The 19,299-nt window shown below is 50.2% G+C and overlaps 1 protein-coding gene across 3 annotated transcripts in view; it reads right to left on the bottom strand.

The window, feature by feature from the left end:
* LOC140429063 (growth hormone receptor-like) overlaps window positions 1-19,299 on the bottom strand; it is a 470,486-nt gene that overhangs the window by 391,482 nt on the left and 59,705 nt on the right. For 2 of the 3 annotated variants that reach the window (XM_072515603.1, XM_072515601.1), the window contains exon 2: window positions 1,824-1,911. In XM_072515603.1, the coding sequence (XP_072371704.1) occupies window positions 1,824-1,893 (70 nt within the window). In that variant the 5' untranslated portion in view covers window positions 1,894-1,911. Of the gene's footprint in view, window positions 1-1,823; window positions 1,912-6,629; window positions 6,662-19,299 lie in introns of those variants that run through there. The other variant, XM_072515602.1, reaches the window with a different exon arrangement.

Genomic DNA, 19,299 nt, shown 5'->3' on the forward strand with positions numbered 1-19,299 from the left:
GTGGGTTCCTCCGGCTTCCTCCCACAGTCCAAAGACGTGCAGGTTTGGTGGATTGGCCGTGCTAAATTGCCGTTAGTGTCCAAAAAGGTTAGGTGGGGTTACTGGGTTACGGGGATAGGTTGGAAGTGTGGGTTTAAATGGGGTGCTCTTTCCAAGGGCTGGTGCAGACTCGATGGGCCGAATGGCCTTCCTCTGCACTGTAAATTCTATGATTCTGAGGGGGTTTGATAGGGTGGAGGCTATGTTTGGCCTGTTTGTAGCCGATAACTCGGAAGCCAAAGAACAGGAGGAGGTGACCACAGCACAGTAAGGAAGGCGGGGAGGGTGGGGGGCCGGGGGTCAGGGAAACAGGGAACTCAACCAAGCTCAATAAGAGAAACATGAGGCACAAGGGGGGGGGGGGGGGGTCGGGGTGGACGATGCAACAACCTGAATCAAGGAGGGGAAGAGGAGAAGACAAAGAGAAAACCTGTGGGAGGAGAAACGCAGGCGAAGATCGGCACTGGAAATACCGCAAGGAGGAACAAGAAAGGGAACTGCGACGTGTGTGTGTAAATAGTGAAAGCGATAAGTGTGGAAATAGTTCCAGTTTTACTTTTTATTTTTATTTTGCTTTCTCTCTTTGTTTTTGTTTCATCTCCCAATGTTGGTTCATATTTATATCTGCTCTGTAAACCAGACACTCAATAAAAATGTTTATGAAAGAAGCAGTTGGATATCGGTCTTGGGCCGTAAGGGATCAAAGGCTGTGGGGGGGGAAGGCGGGAAGTGGCTATTGAGTTGGATGATCAGCCATGATCATAATGAATGGTGGAGCAGGCTCGATGGGCCGAATAGCCTCCACCTGCTCTTTCTGTGTTTCTACTGGAAAGAGCTTATCCTTATTTAAGCTGTTCATGCTTTTGAATATCTCTTGTCCAATCTGCGCTCAATCTACTGTGTTTGAAGGAGAATTGACCCCAGCTTCTCCATCGTACACTTGTCCCCAATCCACCTCTCAGCAAATTCTTTTTATCTTTTTTTATTCAGAATACCCAATTCATTTTTTCCAATTAAGGGGCAATTTAGCGCGGCCAATCCACCTACCCTGCACATCTTTGGGCTGTGGGGGCGAGACCCACGCAGACACGGGGAGAATGTGCAAACTCCACACGGACAGTGACCCGGGGCCGGGATCGAACCCGGGACCTCGGCGCCGTGAGGCAGCAGTGCTAACCGCTGCGCCACTGTGCTGCCAGCTCTCAGCAAATTATAACCTCCAAACTCGCAGTTTGTTTTTGATGCTGTGTGTGCACATTGGACGTGGAGGGGCATTATGAGGGATGTGAGACCTCCGCCCCCCCCCCCCCAGCTGATGGCGATTATGCACTGGATGGCGCATTAATTTTATTTGGGCCCTGATTGTCCATCTTGCCTTGGATCGAGGTTGCAGGAAAAACGTCAAGACCACCTGGTCAATCAGTCCACCCGCCAGACAGGCGGCAAACTAAATCCCAGTGACTTGCTTTTCAATTAATATAAATTGCTTCTTGATTGTCCTGTCCGAAATATCGCACAAAGGGCCCGATGATGTCGAGATTCGCGCCTGATGTCATTTCGCACAGTTGTACACATTTCCGGGTCAGTCACCGCACCCCCCCCACCCCCCCACCCCACCCCCACCCCACCGTTTTGGTGACAAGCCAGTGAATGGCATTTCGTTCAGCTCCCTCTCCAAACCCCCACTTTACCAGAGGAGGAATCACATTCTCAGCCAACTTCCTCCCAATCTTTCCTCCTTTCAACATTACACCTGCAGATGTCCCCGGCATGAACGGACTTACCATCAGAGGAGCAAACGGAGTCAATGAAAACCACAGCCAGCGAACACCAGGTGACCCAGAGCGCAGCCATAATTCAATCCAGGCTGACCTGCAAGTAGAAAGACATTTGAGGATTAACGTTAATGTTACACCGTCCCTGACTGGGAAATATATCGCCCTTTCCTTCACTGTCGCTGGGCCAAAATCCTGGAACGCACTCCCTAACAGCACAGGGGGTGTACCTACACCTCAGGGACTGCAGCGGTTCAAGATGACAGCTCACCAACGTCACCTCAAGTGTGGAGAGGTTTTTCTACCTGGCGAACCTCATGACTAAGGTCCATCATATTACCACCAACATACAGACATTTATCGATCGTTCAGCCACTGGACTTGCTGCAGGTACAGATCAATTCGTCATTTCCAATTCCTGTCAGGCTGAGACCCTATATAACATCTCACTGACAGTCTGGAGCAAAAATTAGCCTGGAACTCATATAATTACAGCTAATTTTACCAATTAAACACTGCCAGGACTGTGTCTCACCTACAGTGTCTTACAGAGTAAATCTAGTCTACACTGTCCCCATCAAACACTCCCAGGACAGGTACAGCACGGGGTTAGATACAGAGTAAAGCTCCCTTTACACTGTCCCCATCAAACACTCCCAGGACAGGTACAGCACGGGGTTAGATACAGAGTAAAGTTCCCTCTACACTGTCCCCATCAAACACTCCCAGGACAGGTACAGCACGGAGTTAGATACAGAGTAAAGCTCCCTTTACACTGTCCCCATCAAACACTCCCAGGACAGGTACAGCACGGGGTTAGATACAGAGTAAAGTTCCCTCTACACTGTCCCCATCAAACACTCCCAGGACAGGTACAGCACGGGGTTAGATACAGATTAAAGCTCTCTCTACACTGTCCCCATCAAACACTCCCAGGACAGGTACAGCACGGGGTTAGATACAGAGTAAAGCTCCCTCTACACTGTCCCCATCAAACACTCCCAGGCCAGGTACAGCACGGGGTTAGATACAGATTAAAGCTCCCTCTACACTGTCCCCATCAAACACTCCCAGGACTGGTACAGCACTGGGTTAGATACAGAGTAAAGCTCCCTCTACACTGTCCCCATCAAACACTCCCAGGACAGGTACAGCACGGGGTTAGATACAGAGTAAAGCTCCCTCTACACTGTCCCCATCAAACACTCCCAGGACAGGTACAGCACGGGGTTAGATACAGAGTAAAGCTCCCTCTACACTGTCCCCATCAAACACTCCCAGGACAGATACAGCACGGGGTTAGATACAGAGTAAATCTCCCTCTACACTGTCCCCATCAAACACTCCCAGGACAGGTACAGCACGGGGTTAGATACAGAGTAAAGCTCCCTCTACACTGTCCCCATCAAACACTCCCAGGACAGGTACAGCACTGGGTTAGATACAGAGTAAAGCTCCCTCTACACTGTCCCCATCAAACACTCCCAGGACAGGTACAGCACGGGGTTAGATACAGAGTAAAGCTCCCTCTACACTGTCCCCATCAAACACTCCCAGGACAGGTACAGCACGGGGTTAGATACAGAGTACAGCTCCCTCTACACTGTTTCCATCAAACACTCCCAGGACAGGCACAGCACGCGGTTAGATACAGAGTAAAGCTCCCTCTACACTGTCCCCATCAAACACTCCCAGGACAGGTACAGCACGGGGTTAGATACAGAGTAAAGCTCCCTCTACACTGTCCCCATCAAACACTCCCAGGACAGGGACAGCACGGGGTTAGATACAGAGTAAAGCTCCCTCTACACTATCCCCATCAAACACTCCCGGGACAGGTACAGCACGGGGTTAGATACAGAGTAAAGCTCCCTCTATTCTGTCCCCATCAAACACTCCCGGGACAGGTACAGCACGGGGTTAGATACAGAGTAAAGCTCCCCCTACACTGTCCCCATCAAACACTCCCAGGACAGGTACAGCACGGGGTTAGACACAGAGTAAAGCTCCCTCTACACTGTCCCCATCAAACACTCCCAGGACAGGTACAGCACGGGGTTAGATACAGAGTAAAGCTCCCTCTACACTGTCCCCATCAAACACTCCCAGGACAGGTACAGCACGGGGTTAGATACAGAGGAAAGCTCCCTCTACACTGTCCCCATCAAACACTCCCAGGACAGATACAGCACGGGGTTAGATACAGAGTAAATCTCCCTCTACACTGTCCCCATCAAACACTCCCAGGACAGGTACAGCACGGGGTTAGATACAGAGCAAAACTCATACACTATCTCAATAAAATACCTTGGGCGGGATTCTCTGAGCCGGAATCGCGCTCGGCGCGGGAGCGGAGAATTGGACGTCAGACCCGCGATCGGGTCCGACGCTGTCCCGCGATTCTCCGCGTACCGGAAAATCGCTGCCAATCGGGCGTGCGCGGTCGACACAGCAGCGGTCGGGGGCCAATGAATGAGCCCCCCCCCCGTGGTGATTCACCGTTGGCAGCTGGCCGAGTTCCCACCAGCGTGTTTCTAACATGGTTCCATCCGGCGGGCACTCGGAGTGGCGGCTGCGGACATCGGGGGGCCCTCCAGGACGGCCAGGCTCGCGATCGGGAGCCACCAATCGGCGGACGCGCGCCATCTGGTGGGGGGCCTATATTGTTTAGGCAGGCCCGCTGTGCACGGACCCGCGGCAGGAAGTGCACGGCCTGTATCGGCAGCCGGAGCTGCGAGGAGCCGAGCGCTGCTAGCCCCCTTCAAAACAGAGAATCGCTCTGGATTTTCTCCAGGAAGCCCAGAGTGATTCGTGCCCGATTTCCCGCGGGCGTGGGGTCGTAGCCCCATTTTCAGAGAATTTCACCCCGTAACTCAAAGCTCAGCTGAAGAATCTTCCCCCCAAATATGTCCTTCCCAACCATCTATCTTTCCAAGACAGCGGGTATAATGCCTCGTCTTTCACTTCCTCCCTCGCTGTCCCGTTGCAGTCCCTGCCGCAGTGAGGCAGCAGTGCTAACCAGTCCTCCCAAGTTACTCAGCAATAAAGGAAAGCTGTTACTGCTCCAAGTCGCGAGGAGCTGTGCCCTGGAAAGTAAGTGGCACGGGCTTCGTGCCACTGCCACCTTTGCCCTTTACCTCGGCAGCAGAGATTATACATTCAGAAAGTGTTTTGGTGAGTCGCTACCCTCTTGTAGATGATACACACTCTTACCACTGAATGTCGGTGGTGGAGGCAGTGAATGATTGAGAAGCAATAGATCATTCAGCACCTCGAGCCTGATCCACCAATCAACAACATAATGGTGCATCTTCGACCCCAAATTTCACTATCCCAACTGATCCCCGTTATCCTTGATCTCCATCGAGTTAAAGTTGGTGGACCGGGTGCTGGATGGTGTTGAGCTTCCTGAGTGTTGTTGGAGCTGCGCTCATCCAGGCAAGTGGAGAGTTTTCCATCACACTCCTGACTTGTGCCTTGTAGATGGTGGACAGGCTTTGGGGGGGTCAGGAGGTGAGTTACTCGCTCGAGAAGCCACAATATTTATAAGGCTTGTCCAGTTTAACTGATCGTCAATGGTAACTGCCCAAACAGTGGGATGTTCAGTGATGTTAATGCTGTTGAATGTGCTGCGGGAATTGTTGGCCATTTGGCCCCTCGGTCCTGCTCTGCCGTTCAGTATGATCACGGCAATCTGACTGTCACTTTAACTGCACTTTCCTGCCTGTTACCCCACTCCTCTATCGAGCAGACAATCTCCCAAGCTCTGCCTTGACTATTATCAATGACCCAGACTCCACTGCTCTGCGGGGAGAGACTAACAATCATCATCATCATCATCATAGAATTTACAGTCCTCTGAAAGAAGATCCATGCTCACCGTAGGATTGGGAAAATTCCGCCCCACATTTCCACTCACAGGATATAGAACATACAGTGCAGAAGGAGGCCATTCGGCCCATCGAGTCTGCACCAACCCAGTTAAGCCCTCACTTCCACCCTATCCCCGTAACCCAATTACCCCTCCTAGCCTTTTTGGTCACTAAAGGCAATTTAGCGTGGCCAATCCACCTAACCTGCACATCTTTGGACTGTGGGAGGAAACCGGAGCACCCGGAGGAAACCCACGCCCACACGGGGAGGACGTGCAGACTCCGCACAGACAGCGACCCAAGCCGGAATCGAACCTGGGACCCTGGCGCTGTGAAGCCACAGTGCCAGCCACTTGTGCTACCCTGCTGCCCACGGGCAACTGGGATCACCGATTTCCCTGTTCTCACTCTTGTGCAAAGTTCCATGGGAGCGAGGAGCAGAAATATGGGCTAATGTACCCCCAAAAGCTGCAAACAGCACTTCAGACACAACTAGGCTGGCCAGAATACAAATAATATGATCAATACAAACTTCTCAGTGCATTCACCCCACACTCAAACAACAGCAGATAGAGCACCTCCTCATCCCCCAGCAACTCCACACAAACTGCAGGCGATGAACCTCATTCCCCCCCCCCCCCTTCCTGCCCCAGTATCAACCCACCGCACTTTAGTTATTAGGAATAAAGTTAGGGCCTGCCAACCAATTTGGAAAACTCCTCGACCTTACAACAGCTGACTTAAATTTTTCCACTCCATCTAAATCAGGCACAAAGCATTCTGTAAACACAGCGTGTAAACACCCAGCTGAACTTATCCATACAGGCAACACGTACAGCTTAGCCCAGTCTCCCAGCTTCACACACAGCTGACAAACTCACACACGCTCTGGCTATCTCTCTCACACACACACTCGCTCTCTCACACACTTTCTTATACTCACACTGAATGCAGCCGGTTAAACTCCATTATCGTGCAAATTCAATGTGATAAATTGATGCCTTAGTTTAACTGTCACCATTTGCAATTCCCATTTAACTCACATTCTTTCCACTGGGCGTTCCGAGTTAAATTCCTCCACAGTCTCAAACTGAAGTTTGGCATTAACTGTTCCCTGGTGCAATATCCATGGGAACATCTCTACCAATCAGTGTCCACCTGCCAACCAATTTTGTGTGTGAGTCATACCCCCTTGGAAATGCACATTCACACCCCCAGACACAGATGTATGCATTCACACGTCAGACGCAGGCACACACATTCACACGCTCAGACACAGGCATACACATTCACACCCCAGACACAGGCATACACATTCACACCCCCAGACACAGGCATACACATTCACACCCTCAGACACAGGCATACACATTCACACGCTCAGACACAGGCATACACATTCACACCCCCAGACACAGGCATACACATTCACACGCTCAGACACAGGCATACACATTCACACCCTCAGACACAGGCATACACATTCACACGTCAGACACAGGCATACACATTCACACCCCCTGACACAGGCATACACATTCACACGTCAGACACAGGCATACACATTCACACCCTCAGACACAGGCATACACATTCACACGTCAGACACAGGCATACACATTCACACCCCCTGACACAGGCATACACATTCACACCACCCAGACACAGGCATACACATTCACACCAACCATACACAGGCATACACATTCACACGTCAGACACAGGCATACACATTCACACGTCAGACACAGGCATACACATTCACACCCTCAGACACAGGCATACACATTCACACCCTCAGACACAGGCATACACATTCACACCCTCAGACACAGGCGTACACATTCACACCCTCAGACACAGGCGTGCACATTCACACCCCCAGACACAGGCATACACATTCACACCCCAGACACAGGCATACACAGTCACACCCTCAGACACAGGCATACACATTCACACGTCAGACACAGGCATACACATTCACACCCCCAGACACAGGCATACACATTCACACGCTCAGACACAGGCATACACATTCACACCCTCAGACACAGGCATACACATTCACACATCAGACACAGGCATACACACTCACACCCCCTGACACAGGCATACACATTCACACATCAGACACAGGCATACACATTCACACCCTCAGACACATTCACACGTCAGACACAGGCATACACATTCACACCCCCTGACACAGGCATACACATTCACACCACCCAGACACAGGCATACACAATCACACCACCCTGACACAGGCATACACATTCACACGTCAGACACAGGCATACACATTCACACCCTCAGACACAGGCATACACATTCACACCCTCAGACACAGGCATACACATTCACACCCTCAGACACAGGCGTACACATTCACACCCTCAGACACAGGCGTGCACATTCACACCCCCAGACACAGGCATACACATTCACACCCCAGACACAGGCATACACATTCACACCCCCAGACACAGGCATACACATTCACACCCCCAGACACAGGCATACACATTCACACCCTCAGACACAGGCATACACATTCACACCCCCAGACACAGGCATACACATTCACACCCCAGACACAGGCATACACATTCACACCCCCAGACACAGGCATACACATTCACACCCTCAGACACAGGCATACACATTCACACGTCAGACACAGGCATACACATTCACACCCTCAGACACAGGCATACACATTCACACCCTCAGACACAGGCGTGCACATTCACACGCTCAGACACAGGCATACACATTCACACCCTCAGACACAGGCATACACATTCACACGTCAGACACAGGCATACACATTCACACCCTCAGACACAGGCATACACATTCACACCCTCAGACACAGGCATGCACATTCACACCCCCAGACACAGGCATACACATTCACACCCCAGACACAGGCATACACATTCACACCCCCAGACAGAGGCATACACATTCACACCCTCAGACACAGGCGTACACATTCACACGCTCAGACACAGGCATACACATTCACACGTCAGACACAGGCATACACATTCACACCCTCAGACACAGGCATACACATTCACACCACCCAGACACAGGCATACACATTCACACCACCCAGACACAGGCATACACATTCACACCACCCACAGGCATACACATTCACACGTCAGACACAGGCATACATATTCACACGCTCAGACACAGGCGTGCACATTCACACCCCCAGACACAGGCATACACATTCACAACCTCAGACACAGGCATACACATTCACACCCTCAGACACAGGCATACACATTCACACCCTCAGACACAGGCATACACATTCACACGTCAGACACAGGCATACACATTCACACCCTCAGACACAGGCATACACATTCACACCCCCAGACACAGGCATACACATTCACAACCTCAGACACAGGCATACACATTCACACGCTCAGACACAGGCATACACATTCACACCCCCAGACACAGGCATACACATTCACAACCTCAGACACAGGCATACACATTCACACGCTCAGACACAGGCATACACATTCACACCCCCAGACACAGATGTACACTTTCACACGTCAGACACAGGCGTATACATTCACCCCTCCAGACACAGGCGTATACATTCACCCCTCCAGGCACTGGCATATACATTCACCCCCCCCCCCAGACACAGGCGCACAGCACCAAACGTGTCATGGTGACCCAGCACTGGTACCGGAGAGTTACACTGAATGAAATGAAAGTCGCTTATTGTCACAAGTAGGCTTCAAATGAAGTTACTGTGAAAAGCCCCTAGTCGCCACATTCTGGCGCATGTTCGGGGAGGCTGGTACGGGCATTGAACTGTGCTGCTGGCCTGCCTTGGTCTGCTTTCAAAGCCAGCGATTTACCCCTGTGCTAAACAGCCGCTGTAGGTGTAGCTTTCTCTAATTTTTTTAAATGTTGGCCGAAGTCCCAATGACTGGTGGATCATAGCAAACACCAGGTCCCTCTTCCCCTGCCCAAAACAGGCAAAGGACTGGCCATTCCTAACCAGCCCGTGTTGGCAAAACTCAAAACATAGTATACAACATTCACAGATATCCAACAGTGCAGAAGGAGGCCATTCACACATTCATGCCCTCAGACGCAGACGTACACATGGGCGGCACGGTAACACAGTGGTTAGCACAGTTTGCCTCACAACGCTAGGGTCCCACGTTCGATTCACGGCTTGGGTCACTGTCTGTGCGGAGTCTGCACGTCCTCCCCGTGTGTGCGTGGGTTTCCTCCGGGTGCTCCGGTTTCCTCCCACAGTCCAAAGATGTGCAGGTTAGGTGCACAAGCTAAATTGCTCTTAGTGTCCAATAAGGTTAAATGGGGTTACTGGGTTACGGAGATAGGGTGGAGGCGTTGGCTTAAGTAGGATGCTCTTTCCAAGGGCCGGCGCAGACTCAATGGGCCGAATGGCCTCCTTCTGCACTGTAAATTCTATGATTCGGCCCATCGAGTGCACCAAACCTCCGAAAGAGCACCCTACCTAGGCTCACACCCCTGTCTTATCCTACAACCCTTTAACCTAACCTACACATCTTTTTTGGACACCAAAGGGCAATTGATCTTGGCAGACCCAGGTCCACTGGATTACGTGTCCATTGACAGTATCACTGCACCATTGCCTGCCCATGAAGGTAACATTTACATTTATTTATATTTAATCTGGATTCCACTACTACCAGTGTTACATCTCAAAAAACATAATCAGAACTTTAAACTGTGGATCCATTAGCATCCCATAATATTCTGATCTGTATTTAGCATTCTCAGTCAGTACAAGTTGTTAATCTCCTGTTGTTTTACCAGTGTTGTGCTAACCTTAGTCCTTCATTTTACTTTTTAATTTAAAAAAATCTTTACACAACAGATGTGTCACTTTCCTGGATTCAGGAGCTATACGAATTTGCGGCTCCTTCGGAACACTGGCTATGCTGTTTACACAGAGCGATGCCAGACAAGTATTTGATTTATTACCATATTGGCTTACGTTTAACAGCTGAACCCAGACCAGCTCAACTCTCCCAAAGTCAAACTCGGCATAAAGCCGTTCTGTATTGGGGAGCTGCTCTCAAACGCAGCACAATTCGATACAAGTTAAACACACGCCTGAGCCTCTCCCTCCATACCCGCTCCTCACTGGCATGGATGCTGCCCGAAAGGAAGGCTTACATTTCTACTTCACGTTTCACAGTGTTGGCTCCTTCTTGTGTCCCGCAGGAACAGCTCCGCCTGGACTTGGCTAGAAAGCTCTCGAATCTCACTTCTCATTGCCACCAGCTCCGACCACAACCATTCGAAGGGAAACGTGCAATGCAATTAAGGATAACACCATCCCGCTACAGACTGAATAGACCACAAGAACCCAATTCTCAACTTTACAAAACTCAGAAATAGTATGTAAATAAGTGGGCATTTAAATAACTCAACCTGACAACATATGGGCGGGATTGTTTGTATCACTACCGCTAGGTGCAAACTCCACACAGACAGTGACCCGGGACCGGGATCGAACCCGGGTCCTCAGCGCCGTGAGGCAGCAGTGCTAACCATTGCGCCACCGTGCCACCCCAGAATTTAGGGACTTTAATATAAACCGTAGAGTGCCGTAGACCTCGCGTTCTTATTCTGTAAATACTGAAATAATTTTTGGACTGAAATGTTCATAATTGTGCAATCCTCTTGTTATTCCAGACTTCCGTATTGTTTTGACGATTGGCTATAACTATGTGATGAATTATTTGTTTTCTTTATTTCGTTATCACAATGCAATGCCAGTCACCATGATGATTTTTCAATCGACCAATTATTGATCCAATTATAATCCATAGGAATGAGGGGCAGAATTCGGCCATTCAGCCCCTCGTGCCTGCTCCGCCACTAAATCAGATCATTGATCTCTTCCTGGGGCGAGATTCTCCGGCCCCTCGCCGGGTCGGAGAATCGCCGGGGGCTGGCGTGAATCCCGCCCCCGCCGGTTGCCGAATTCTCCGGCACCGGATATTCGGCGGGGGCGGGAATTGTGCCGCGCCGGTTGGCGGGCCCCCCCCCCTGCGATTCTCCGGCCCGGATGGGCCGAAGTCCCGCTGCTAGAATGCCTGTCCCGCCGGCGTAGATTGAACCACCTACCTTACCGGCGGGACAAGGCGGCGCGGGCGGGACTCCGGGGTCCTGGGGGGCCCCGGGGAGTGCCCCCATGGTGACCAGGCCCGCGATCGGGGCCCACCGATCCGCGGGCGGGCCTGTGCCGTGGGGGCACTCTTTTCTTCCGCCTTCGCCACGGTCTCCACCATGGCGGAGGTGGAAGAGACTCCCTCCACTGCGCATGCGCGGGGATGCCGTGAGCGGCCGCTAACGCTCCCGCACATACGCCGCCCGGAGATGTCATTTCCGCGCCAGCTGGCGGGGCACTAAAGGCCTTTTCCGCCAGCTGGCGGGGCGGAAATTAGTCCGACGCGGGCCTAGCCCCTCAAGGTTAGGGCTCGGCCCCCCAAGATGCGGAGGATTCCGCACCTTTGGGGCGACGCGATGCCCGACTGATTTGCGCCATTTTTGGCACCGGTCGGCAGACATCGCGCCGATACAGGAGAATTTCGCCCCTGGTCTCTAATCCACCTCCCCACCTGTTCCCTATATCACTTTAACCCGCTTTTTAACTCAGAAATATATCTATCTCCTTCTTGAAACCATTTAATGACTCAGGTTCCACCGCACTATGGGGCAGCGAGTTCCACACATTCACCACCCTCTGTGAGAAGTAGTTCCTCCTCATCTCAGTTCTAAATCTACCGCCTCTCAGCCTATATCCGTGACCTCTCGTTCTAGAAATGCGGTTCGTGTATCTTGTCACAATTCAGACGGAGATTTCCTGCACGTGTGTTCTGGCTCCATGGATGGCACTTCCCTTCCCAAAGTGGCTTCCTGCCCAAGCGCTGGCGATACAACACCTGCATCGCACTGGCTGGGTCCCGGAAACCCCCTCGAGGTCCAAACTGAGATTGTTTCGATAGACTTTGCTGTGCTCATCGCTGCTCACGGTACAGTCTCCTTTACATTGGGCAGATCAGCGGAACTCTGCTCACCGCTGTTGATTCTGAGCTTCCAGTTTCCTCGCCCCAATACACTGCCCCCTGTGCCGTTCAGTGCCATCCCCTCTGTCATCTGGTCACTCCTGCCTCCCACCCAATCGCAGAGCTTCCCTTTCCTCTCCTCCCACCCTGCCTCTGCACTTGCTGAAAACCTATCATCGCAGGAAGAGTTTCCAATCCCGAGGAAAGGTCATCAACATTTCTCGGCCTCCGCAGATGGTGCCGGAGCTGCTGGGGATTTTCCACCGTGATGTCAGATTTACAGCATGCTCGGTATTTTGCTCGAGCTGGTAGGGAATGCAGCAGACTAGCTGTGCACAGCAGGATCCCACAAACAAAATTGACGATGGCGATCAGATTTGTTGTAGCAAGTTAGGGAATGAATACACAACTCACTGAGTCGCCACTGGCATTTAGAAACTCTCGGTGGATTCATAAAGTGGAGCTTGGCTGCACCCATATACCTGGCAGTCACAAAGGTACATCATCGCATTGCCCATCCTCTTCCCGTGCCTCCATTAGAAACTCCATGAGGATGCCTTTCCAGACCCAGTTCACCAGCCTCCAATTCTTCCCTGGGAATGAGAATTTCTGCCGTCTGGCATCTGATGTGTTTTCCAGGACCTTCCTCAGCAAGAGTGGGTCCAACTGCTCACCCAGACATTCAGCTTTGCTTTGCTGTAAGGTAGGTCTCGAAAACCCCCACGGCTGAAACCCCTCCATCAATAACTGGACAAAGTCACAACATCGAGGGCCGAAGGGCCTGTTCTGTGCTGTACTGCTCTATGTTCTATGTTCTAAAGTCATCCCACACACCAGCAGTACAACCTCACTGCAGCTCATCTCCACTCTCCCTGCATCAGAGATGTGCTTCCTTTGCTAACTCCTTAACTTCTTTAACCTCACCCCCACTCCGCGACCCCCTCCCCCCCCCCACCTCCCCCGTCCCAAAAACAAAAATCAATTTAAAGACTGGAACAATCTTCCACAAACCTCAAATCTCCATGCCCTCTCAAGGATTCATTTAAGGAAAATGTGTTGAACTTTTCCAATTGACGTGACCATCGACTGCATTTCATTCTGCACCTCCTGTGAAACTTTGCTGATGGGAGACGGCGCTGAGAAACCTTAGCTAACACCAGGGAGATTGCTCACAGCATTTTAAAATAACCTTGGAGTTCTTAATTAGCCAGAGTCAGGGCACATCCTGCAGTGGGTGGAAGTTAGTTTGCAAACTCCCGAGATTGCCCCGAGCTTATTTTAAGGCGGTTTCTTGCAATAGAGCAAAACAGAAACTTTTGTTTCGTCTGCACTGAATTCTAGACTCATGCAAAGGGTGTACGAAGAATAAACCTTTGGATTTCAGTTGTTGGACTTTCACACTTGTTCATATTCAACGCAGATACCTTTTACGTAAGCTAAACTGGACCCATCCATGTGTGCAGACTCAGTTTTTTAATATTGCCCCATCACTGACTGGTCCAGAGTAAACATAAAGCTCATGGTCACCCTCAGCTAATCCTCAACATTCCGATGGATTTAGTTAAGAATCACTACAGTGCAGGAGGAGGCCATTCAGCCCATCGAGTCTGCACCGACCCTCCGAAAGGGCACCCCACCCAGGTCCAGCTAACCTACCAAACCACCTAACCGGCACGTCTTTGGACTGTGGGAGGAAACCGGAGCACCCGGAGGAAACCCACGCACACACGGGGAGGACGTGCAGACTCCGCACAGACAGTGACCCGAGGCCGGAATCGAACCCGGTCCCTGGAGCTGTGAGGCAGCAGTGCTAACCACTGTGCCATCGGACAAACAATCTTGTTACTGATGAAACTAAAATCCTGGATGTCAAGATACTGTACGCATTGTTAATGAACAGCCAGGAGGAGTTTTCATGCAATGCTAACAAGATCATTGCCAGATGCTGCAGGGTGAGGTCATGTACAAATTGCGGAGTTACCCCTGTAATGTTGCTAATATTGTCCTCAGCTCCCTCCCCCGATTGTTTCCAAGACCCGTTGCTGCCCAGAACTATCACAAAACACTGACTATCCATTAATCAGCTTTTGCAGAACAGCTAAACTATGCAACGGGCTAAACAGAGCTGGCCACATCCAGCCAATGATGTCGAAGTACTTGATTCTGCATTTTTATTGCTGCATTGGTGCTACAGGCTCCCTGTACCCCGTGACAACACTGAGTAGCAGTGAACTCGCCAAGGCCAGAGGCTCAATAAGTCTTCGATCTTGGTCTCCAGATCGCTCTTTCACACACCGAGAGGGGCGCTGGGACTGGGTGTTTTTCACGCACCTGCCTGGCTAGTTTATCAGCAAAGTAACAGAAATCATTCTAGAGCCATCACCCTGTACCTACTCCCAAACAATCACCTCGCCACAGGTACTGCCCAGTTCCCCACCTCATCACATCCAGAACTCAAACATGGACACACGGTCTAGAAGACAATCAGGAGGCTAACATGGGTGCCCTGAACATCAAGATCACAGAACTTTCACACTTGACCCAAAGAAAGATGATAAATAGCAGCAGGTGTTTGGGAACCATCAGACTCTCAGGCAACGAGCCATCATCTGGAACGAGAGAAGGTCAACCCTCAGAGAGCCCAGTCCAGTCAATCCCATTCCATGAGAAACTGAACTGGAGCTATCAGGTCAATAGTGAGACAGATGGTCGGCACTTTCACTGACCGATTGCAAAGCTTCCCCACCATCTGTAAGTCTCAAGTCAGGAGTGGGGTAGAATATTTTTCACAGTAGTTTGGGTACATTCCAACATACAAAAGCTTCAACATCACCAAGAATACAACAGATCTGCACTTCTGTCTCTGGCCAGACAGTCCTTGCTCATGGTCAACCTAATGCATAGGTGGAGAAGGACGATCTGTCCAGCGATTCTTCCTCCTGCTAGCCCCCGACTGGCTAAGTTTAACTTCAAATTTGTTCAACAGAACTGAAATTCAGTTGTGGTCTGACAGGGGACGCCTTTGCAATTGGACCTTTAAAGATTATTCCTTTCCACTACAACAGGGCAGAACATCCCCAGTACCTTCTGTTTCCAGATAGTGTGAAATGGAGGAATCAAGAAATGGCAACAAAATCATTTTAAAAGAGGCAATTTGTTTCCAAAGTTCCAGCAAACTTGCTTTAATTTAAACAGCGCTGGGTAAGGGGAACAGAGCCATCATGTTTGCAGCAGTATTGAGCAAGCTGTGAAGGAGGCTAAAAGCTAGTTTGTTTGCTGATTTATGCAGGAATGTAATGAATGAGTCATTGCTACCTCGGAAGGTGTCAAAGGGTTCATACACACATGTACTTTAATAAAAACAAGAAAGAAACCCAGGTACATTTAAAGGAACACCTCGTTCAGCCTCTCCCATTTTGCTCAGTGTTGTCACAATGTTGGTCGATCGCCCTTCTCTATCCCTCTTCCAATCCCACTGCATTTAACTCTTGTCTCTCTCTCTCCGCACATAGAATCATAGAAGTTTACAGCATGGAAACAGGCCCTTCGGCCCAACCAGTCCATGCCGCCCAGTTTTTACCATTAAGCTAGTCCCAGTTGCCCGCACTTGGCCCATAACCCTCTATACCCATCTTACCCATGTAACTATCTAAATGCTTTTTAAAAGACACAATTGTACCCGCCTCTACTACTACCTCTGGCAGCCCATTCCAGACACTCACTACCCTCTGAGTGAAGAAATTGCCCCTCTGGGCCCTTCTGAATCTCTCCCCTCTCACCTTAAACCTATGCCCTCTAGTTTTAGACTCCCCTACCTTTGAGAAAAGATGTTGACTATCTACCTTATCTATGCCCCTCATTATTTTATAGACCTCTATAAGATCACCCCTAAGCCTCCTACGCTCCAGGGAAAAAAGTCCCAGTCTATCCAGCCTCTCCTTATAACTCAAACCATCAAGTCCCGGCAACATCCTAGTAAATCTTTTCTGCACTCTTTCCAGTTTAATAATATCCTTTCTATAATAGGGTGACCAGAACTGCACACAGTATTCCAAGTGTGGCCGTACCAATGTCTTGTACAACTTCAACAAGACGTCCCAACTCCTGTATTCAATGTTCTGACCTTTGAAACCAAGCATGCCGAATGCCTTCTTCACCACCCTGTCCACCTGCGACTCCACCTTCAAGGAGCTATGAACCTGTACCCCTAGATCTCTTTGTTCTATAACTCTCCCCAACGCCATACCATTAACTGAGTAGCTCCTGGCCTGATTCGATCTGCCAAAATGCATCACCTCACATTTATCTAAATTAAACTCCATCTGCCATTCGTCGGCCCACTGGCCTAATTGATCAAGACATCTATCCACCTGGCCTTGGACCTTCCTCTTCTCATTCTGTACAGCAGTCCATTGTGATGATATGCGTGAAGCAGGTTTGTACACAATGTTATACACGACCTCCAACCACTAGGTGACAGTGTAAACCCACCACATGACCCTGTAGTCTGGGAGTTGGGTGTCGGTCATGTTGGAGGATAGACGTATTTTGCAGTAGCTCTATAATAGTGTTGGTACTTTATTATTTTATTTATCCTGGTTATCTTTACCACACAGTTATTTCATAATAAATTAATTATACGAGATGTTCTGCAGTTCATCATTCACTTTGGCCAGTCTACAGGACATGACATCCACCTCCATTACTCCCCTCACCTCTCCATCTCCGTCTTCATCTCTCTCTCTCTTTCTCTCTCTCTCTCTCTTTGTCTCTCTGTCTCTCTCTCTCTCTCTGTCTGCCTCTCTCTCTGTCTGCCTCTCTCTCTGTCTCTCTCTCTCTCCGCAACACATGGCCAGAACCAATTCAATCTCTTCTGAGCTACTTCCTTCGATGCTCCCACAATTTCCACTGACCTCCTGATGTGCTACTTCCTGATTCTGCCCTTTCCCATCACACCACACATCCATCTCAGCAACCGAATCTCATTCGTATCCAGCCATTGTTCCTCCCTTCTTGATATTACCCAGGTTTATGTTCTATGGGCTACACGGTAGCATAGTGGTTAGCACAATTGCTTCACAGCTCCAGGGTCCCAGGTTCGATTCCCGGCTTGGGTCACTGTCTGTGCGGAGTCTGCACATCCTCCCCGTGTCTGCGTGGGTTTCCTCCGGGTGCTCCGGTTCCCTCCCACAGTCCAAAGATGTGCAGGTTAGGTGGATTGGCCATGCTAAATTGCCCTTAGTGTCCAAAAGTGCCCTTAGTGTTGGGTGGGGTTACTGGGTTATGGGGATAGGGTGGAGGTGTGGGCTTGGGTAGGGTGCTCTTTCAAAGAGCCGGTGCAGACTCGATGGGCCGAATGGCCTCCTTCTGCACTGTAAATTCTATGATTCTATGAAATCCTAAACAACAACGCTCATCTCACACTGCCTTATCGGCCAAATAATTCAAAAACAAGGCAGATGGAATATAATGTAGGAAAAGGTGAAATTCTGCACTTTGGTAGGAAGAACAAAGGAGCTGAATATTACTTAAATGGAGAGAGACTGCAGAAAGTTACAGCACGGAGGGATTTGGGGTCCTCGTGTATAAATCACACAAAGCTAGCAGCAAGTTCAGCGGGAAATTGGGAAGGCAAATGGAAGGCTGGCCTTTATTTCAAATTGGATTCAATAAATTTCTGGTTTGTAATGATCGCATTGGAGTTCCACTGGTGGGAGGCGGGAGAGAAGGGCGTTAGCAGGGGAAGAGGCTGTAAGCAGCGAGAACTGTTGGTTATGAAGGCTTCCAGTTCAGTCTGTTTTGGGCGTAATGTACTACTTCCAATCATTTGATTGTTCATTCAAAAGTTTCTAATAATAATCTTTATTGTCACAAGTAGGCTTACGTTAACACTGCAATGAAGTTACTGTGAAAAGCCTCTTGTCGCCACACTCCGGCGCCTGTTCGGGTACACAGAGGGGGAATTCTGAATGTCCAATTCACCTAACAGCACGTCTTTCGGGACTTGTGGGAGGAAACCGGAGCACCCGGAGGAAACCCACGCAGACATAGAACATAGAAAAATACAGCACAGAACAGGCCCTTCGGCCCACGATGTTGTGCCGAACCTTTGTCCTAGATTAATCATGGCTTATCATAGAATTTACAGTGCAGAAGGAGGCCATTCGGCCCATCGAGTCTGCACCAGCTCTTGGAAAGAGCACCCTACCCAAGGTCAACACCTCCACCCTATCCCCATAACCCAGTAACCCCACCCAACACTAAGGACAATTTTGGACACTAAGGGCAATTTATCATGGCCAATCCACCTAACCTGCACATCTTTGGACTGTGGGAGGAAACCGGAGCACCCGGAGGAAACCCACGCAGACACGGGGAGGACGTGCAGACTCCGCACAGACAGTGACCCAAGCCGGAATCGAACCTGGGACCCTGGAGCTGTGAAACAATTGTGCCATCCACAATGCTACCGTGCTGCCCTTAAGAACAAAT

The sequence above is a fragment of the Scyliorhinus torazame genome, chromosome 9 (assembly GCF_047496885.1).
Source record: "Scyliorhinus torazame isolate Kashiwa2021f chromosome 9, sScyTor2.1, whole genome shotgun sequence".
NCBI lineage: Eukaryota > Metazoa > Chordata > Chondrichthyes > Carcharhiniformes > Scyliorhinidae > Scyliorhinus > Scyliorhinus torazame.